Genomic DNA, 6950 nt, shown 5'->3' with positions numbered 1-6950 from the left:
AGTATATGCTTCTCGGGTTACTCAAAATGTCCACCATAAAACCAAAGCTTTCAGCATACTACTTTAACTTACTCGACCGACAAAGGAAAACCTGAACCAGAAATCTTACATAGGGAGAAAAACAACCACGTAAAATTTAACATCCAAACATTTTATATAGGAAAATCTGTTTAATGGTGCACTTGTTTGTGTGTCCAAACATGAATCACCCAACTGCAGATTTGTGAGCAGTTTACGAAACAAGGGACAACGCAACTAAACATTTAACGTCCCTCCAGTGTTGTGATGCTCATGTTATTCTCAGATCTTCCCATATATTTTCTCCAGTCTTCAGCTTCATGATTCCGTAGTGAGAAATATGTAGGTTTCTTGGGGGCAGGAAGCAGAGCTGTTTCGTTCTCTAACATGAACACAATGGATGACATGGGTGGCCTAGCATTTGAGTGGTCTTGAACACACAGGAGCCCTATGTGAACACATCGTAGAACCTCATCAAGTGGACAACTCTCCACAACCGACCGGTCCACCAATTCCCTTGCATTTCCATCAACCCATAAGCTCCATGCCTGAACAAGTGAAATCAATTTCTGGTCAAATCATCATCAGTGTTTAAGCCGTTGAAAATTAGAACGTTTCAGTAATACTTACGTATGCTATAAGGTTTGGAAAGTCCATTGTGAGATGGGGCGAGCTAATCCTTAATCCACTTACAATCTCCAACAGCAGAACCCCAAAGCTGTAGGTGTCAGACTTGACAGAAAAGTAGCCTTCCATCGCATATTCAGGAGACATGTAACCACTATTGAATGATTCCAAGGAAAATGAATTAGATTTAAGAAAATACCACACTGCAAATAGCCGGTGCATATATTACTTACTATGTCCCAACAACCCGGTTAGTGTTTGCTTGTTGCTCGTTTCCTCCAAAGATCCTTGCCATACCAAAATCAGATATTTTAGGGCTCATTTGTGCGTCCAGCAAGATGTTGCTTGCTTTGAGATCTCGATGAATTATTGTTAATCTTGAATCTTGGTGGAGATAAAGAAGCCCTCTCGCTATCCCTTTAATGACCATGAACCGGCTCAGCCAATCAAGCATAAACTTTTTTGTAGCATCTTCCAAAAGCAGTACAAAATGAGATATATTGTCAGCCATATTACCAAAAAAAAACATTTTAGTTGAAGTATAAATATTTTGCGAGACTTGAATGTAAGTACATAAGTCAGAACATACCAAAAAGGAAGGCATCCAAACTCCTGTTAGGTAAGTATTCGTAAATGAGTAACTTCTCATCTTCATGAATGCAGTAACCAAGAAGCCTAGCTAAGTTTCGGTGCTGCAATTTGGCAATCAGAACTACTTCATTCTTAAACTCCTCAATCCCTTGCCCAGAACCCATACTAAGCCTTTTGACAGCAACTTCCATGCCATCTTCCAATATTCCCTACATGAGCACATCCTTTTTTAGTTTAACAAGAGAACAACAAAAATATTTCTTCTTCAGAAATCGCCAAGCCAAAACTGTTTATTACCTTGTACACTTTTCCGAAACCACCTTTTCCAAGCATGTTGTAATCAGAAAAGTTGTTTGTTGCAGTGAGAATTTCGTCAAAGTCAACAGATGGAAGTTCTGTATCTTCGTTCCCAAGTTTGTAAGCATTCAAGTGCTTTAGCATATGTGTGTTCTGACCTTTCCTTGGGCGCTTACCTGACAGGATAATTTTAAATGAATTTGTCAATATTGGTTACTGAGGGGAAAAGGTGAATAAAAAGTTTTTCTACCTCGTGACTTGCATCCAAGGTATATGCACGTGAGTACCAACAGACAAGCCACCGCCGGGAGTACAATCTTCAGTATAACAATCTTTTTTTCATTAGCTGCAGATTTGTAGTACAGCAAGAGAATAATGTCATGCATTTGTTGCAAGTGTCATATTTACCATGAATAATACAACATCATAACAACATATCATGCACTGCAAACTCTGGATAAACAATCATTACTCGATACTAATGTAGAATTATCTGATGATGCCAAACAAGCTAGCATATAGGCTCATGAACATGTAACTATTACCATGTGAAATGAATAAATCAACTAAACTCTGATGAACTGGATGCCAACTGATGACAGGGTCCTAAAGAAGCAGAATCTGAAAACAAGACAGATTTTGATGCAAGGTGGGGATAATACAATTGGCAGTACTGAACAGGCCAGGAATAAAACAGATAAATATATGCAATAGCCAAATAATATATTAATTTAAATTCTATGATCATCATCTGATAGTACCATATTCAACATGGCACCGTAAAAGGAGAGCGTCAGATGCGCAATAGAGGTTCAGCTGAACGTAATTGTAACTGCGACATGCTATTATAGTAGCTACCATATAAACTTACATCAACAGGCAATCAATTGCACTGCATAATCATTAAGATGGGTAAGGAAAGGCAAATACTGGATGAGCTGGAAATACGGAGGTAAAGATTTTCACTAGCACCACTAGCAGGCTTCCCTGTGTCAACAAGCTCCCCCATCCAAACCAAGCACCTCGAACTGTCTCCAACCGTATCGAGACTGCCAAGACTGCTTAGGTTGGCGTACGCGTAAGCGTTGCATGAGCAGTTGCTTCTGCATTCTTCTGCGCATTGGTCGAAGCTTCTATTCCTGATGTACAGGAACTTGTCAGGCGTTTTCATGCCAGACAAAGTTATGAAACTATCTGTACCATCACATTTCAACTCTTTCTTTCTCTGACATCCTAGGGAATAGTTAAGGCCAGCAGACTCAAAACCATCAAGGCACTTGCATGTTGGAATCGCCTCTGTGCCATCACAGTAGCCGAATGGGCCGCACGAAGCATAGCTATCACAGCCATGACTGGGGTACTCCATGAAAACATCCCAAGACGACGACTTGCTGTTCCATGTAAGGACCTTCACCATGCCCGTATAGTGCAGTTTCGCGAGCATATTTGGTGAGCCATTGGAGACGGTGTATGTTATATAGAACTCAGCACCTCTTCTTTCAATTGTTTCGAACATGAAGGCGCCAGTGTTTCTCTGATACACGTTGTTGACCAGTGCACCAGTCCACGCAGCTCTGCGCCAGTACGGCCTCGTCCCATTCCAGATGAAGACCTGGGGAACCAAGCTGGAGTCACTGCCCGAGGAGTAGTCGCCAGTGGACAGGTCATCAGGGCCCCTCCAAGCAACAAAAGGCCTGTAGAGCTTATTTTTGCTGCTCAACGGTGTAGTCATGTTAGGGAGGAGGGTGTCAGTTGGGTAATGAAAGCTCTGCCATATGTCTGTGCCATTGGACAACCGGATGACCAAGTTCCCGGTGTCAAGCAGTATAGCAGCAGTTCCGGCGGCTTCGGAGGTGATGTTGTTCGAGGTTGTCCAAAGAGTGCTTCCTTTGGAGTCTAACAAGACAAGATCAGAATTGTTGGTCACAACAAACTTACCAGAGGAGCTGCTAGTGATTGGGCTGTCGCGGTTTGCGACCCACACGTATGTTCGCTCCGGGATTTGGTTGTACCATATGCCGACGTATGAGTTTGCACTTGAGTTCTTCAGGGAGAAGAAGCCAAGAGCAAAGATGCCACCGTCTGAGATGAGCCTGTCGCCGGGGGAAAGGGGTTTTGTGGGTGTTAGGCGATCATCGGATTTGCAGAAGCAAATCAAAAACAGGAGGATAAAAGCTGGGACGTATATCATGTCCATTAGGCCTTGTTTGCTTGCGACGACCAAAGGAAGAGGGTAGTATGTATGAAGATGGTTTAGATTGTTTGCCCCAAGAGGTAAATCTAGAAAGTGGAAACATTGGCCGGACTTTTCTGTGCCTTCTAGTTGGTCAGTACAGTTCTGCGGTGTGGAGTACCCGGCTTGTCCAAGATAATTCTAGATCCACTAGTTGTAGATAGCTGTTGCAGTAAGTCAGAGCCAAATGATAATGACTAGCAGATGGTGCTATACAGGAATTTTGCACTCCAAATTTCCAAGGGGTGTGTGTGTGTGTGTGTGTGTAAGTCGCAAATTCTAGATGCATAGAAAAACATGTATACATTGCATCGAATTTTCAGGTGGGCGGATGACACAGGACCACGTGTCGCACGGGTTTGATTATTCAGCATTCCTACTGGTCTCTGTGTGGATTTTTGCAGACCAAGGACAGAACCAATACATATTAGGCCTTCTTTTGCATATGCTTGTGAAGAGCAAAGTAAGGAGATATGCTTGGGACTGTTTGCTTGGAGGGTTCAAATACACGAGGTAGCAAGCCAAAACAGGCCCCAGAGTTTTGGTATTCCTGATGTGGCTTGTCACGTAATCACGCGTTTTATATCCGGTCGCCGGACATATATAAATGATAGGAAAGGTAGTTGATACAAAACCAAGAGGTGTAACCGTGTAAGACATGATTATTCAGCATTGCTGCTGGACTCCGTGGGGAACTGAAGACCAAGAAATGAACCTCACAGGATATAGTCATGGCTGAGCGCCTGAGCCTGATTGATATTTGCAGCCACCGCCCGGAGACCGTCAGAGTCTGTCATGAAGACATATGTGCCAGCCATGCCTATCCGTATCCGGGAGCTTTGACCTGCACGGCGAGCAGACAAATTAACGGGAGTGACATAAATATTCAGGATTTCAGCTATCTACGTAGCATCATTGCCGTTGTATGACAACAGGTAAAGGGTTCACGAGAATGCGTATGCTAGGAAATGAGTTACCATCAGGTGATCAGCCAATTCAAGGAGTTGGATGGACACGCTCCCGTGCGACGCGCTCCCGTGCGACGCACGCCTCTCGCGCGATGCGCGCCTCCAATGCGACTACGTGCCTAATCTCGGCTCGGCGCTGCTGATCTTCCAGCCGGGATCGATTCGCTGGAGAGGGCAGCGCCTGGAGCTCGTCGACGTCGATGGGGTGGTGGTGGATGCGCGAAGCTGGCCAGATGACGAGGAGATCATGGTGGGTCAGATGGTGGATTTCCCCTGCCATTTGGCACGTATCGCGGCGGCTGACCGGTGGGGCGTGCCTGTGACGGTTCCCGAGGTGAGTAATGGCGACAGGGGAGAGGGGAGAGGGGTTATTTGGCCGACGCATCGGCTCTCCGCCACTTCCTCCACCACTCCCCCTCTCGCAGATCTCATCCAAAATCGCCGCCGCGACGCGCAGCCCGCAGAGCTAGTGTTTGATGACGACGCGCCAGCAGCAGATGTGGGCGCTCGCTGCCGGCAACGAGGTGCTGATGGGGAGGCTTCAGGAGATCGACCGCTGGTTCCCGACGGCGAAGGCCCTCAACGACGCTTCCGAGATGGTGAGGGACATGCTCAGGGGGGAAGAAACCCTCCGCTGCTTCCCCAACTACGACTGCCAGCCGGCGATGGGGGTGCTTCTCTGGGCGATGCTGGAGGCGGAGTCCCTGGATCCGGAGCAGCGAGAGAAGTGGAAGGTGTTCCGCTCTCTCCGCTACCGCCTGATTCAGCCAAGGGCGCCGCCGCCGATGCAGCCACAGGCGCTGCCGCAGGCGGTGGTGATGGGGATTCCGGCCCCGGGATCCAGATGGCTCCCAATCGAGATCGAGGAGGACGAGGTGGTGGTGGCAGAGACGACAAGGCGCAGGGCCAGGACGCCAGCGACCCCAACAACGCTTCCTCGCCGCTCCCCTCGCTTCCCGAGGCGCTCGCCTCGCCTCCTTGCCCTTTCCCGCCGCCAGTAGGGCGCTCGCCGGCCGGGAACCGTTTTTGGTTGCTGGCTGGCGAAGGCTCCGAGGCGGATGAGGAGGGGGAATCCTCTATCTACTCTACAGGTATGTATCCCAACCTCAAATACTTGGTATCTACTGCTTCGATTGAGGTGGATGATGCTAAAATCGGGAAGAAAAAAGGGAACACTAGATTCCGAGGTGATAGCAAAGAGAAAAAAAGGTTCAAATCCCAAAGTGCAGATGACTGCAAGGAAATGTCTGAGAAGATTGATAATGTGGATCATGGGAACTATGAGAAGGGGATTAAGAGAGAAATTACTGATAATAATTATAGAGGTAGTAGGTTTGATGCACATATAGTTTATAATCATATGAAAAAAGATAATATACATCCTATTCCACCTTGGTTTGAATTAGATGGGGTTGATTTTGGTGATTTAGTAATACATGAAACTCCAATTGGGGCCCCTGGTGCTTCAACAGAGGAGGAGAAGGGGCTGAATAAGGAGGATGATTATGCGAGACCCCTGATTATTTTTGGGGGCTCCGTACGAAAGGATTTAAAAATGGACTTGGATCTGGGCCTGGCTTGGTGGGGGGCCAATGGGCTTGGCAACGATCCAGCCCAGGAAAAGGGAGGTGGGTTGGCAGGTATAAAAGTGGGTGAGAGAGAAGGGGCAGAACAAACCCATCGTGTAGGGTTCCCCCCCCCCCCTCCTCCCACACCGCCGCAAGTTGAAGAAATGGCTGGGAACCTAGGAAGAGGATATGGAGGTCCTAGATTCAATCATGGAGGGGAAGGAGGTTTTGCTAGAGGAAGATTCAATTACAGTAACAGAGGGGATCGATTGGAGGAAGACACGCTATCACTAGTGCAGAACCGGGCAATAGCACCGGTTCGTAAGGCCCTTTAGTGCCGGTTCCATAACCGGCACTAAAGTGTGGGCACTAAAGCCCCCCCCCCTTAGTACCGGTTCAGCACGAACCGGTGCTAAAGGGAAACCACGTGGCACGAGCCAGCTCCAGGGGCCTGGAGCCCTTTAGTACCGGTTGGTAAGACCAACCGGTACTATAAGGTTTGGGGGGTTTTTAGTTTTATGATTTCTTTTTCATTTAATTTTGTGTTTCCATTTTAATTCTTTTTCGTTTGCTGGTATTTTACGATACTACACATTGTACACGTTATGCATATATATATATATATATATATATATATATATATATATA

General features: G+C 46.6%; 1 protein-coding gene across 1 annotated transcript; it reads right to left on the bottom strand.

The window, feature by feature from the left end:
• Positions 1-233: 233 nt before the first annotated feature.
• LOC119368757 (G-type lectin S-receptor-like serine/threonine-protein kinase B120) lies at positions 234-3730 on the bottom strand. Its single transcript, XM_037633917.1, has 7 exons — positions 3472-3730; positions 2464-3429; positions 1534-1709; positions 1235-1445; positions 879-1062; positions 649-799; positions 234-566 (listed from the first exon to the last, which is right to left on the bottom strand). Exons 1-7 carry the CDS (start codon positions 3728-3730, stop codon positions 264-266), a joined length of 2250 nt encoding a protein of 749 aa, XP_037489814.1. The 3' UTR covers positions 234-263.
• Positions 3731-6950: the final 3220 nt, after the last annotated feature.

Source organism: Triticum dicoccoides, chromosome 2B (assembly GCF_002162155.2).
Source record: "Triticum dicoccoides isolate Atlit2015 ecotype Zavitan chromosome 2B, WEW_v2.0, whole genome shotgun sequence".
Lineage (NCBI taxonomy): Eukaryota > Viridiplantae > Streptophyta > Magnoliopsida > Poales > Poaceae > Triticum > Triticum dicoccoides.
Note: the sequence above shows the minus strand (reverse complement) of the source record. Positions and strands in the feature narration are given on the sequence as shown.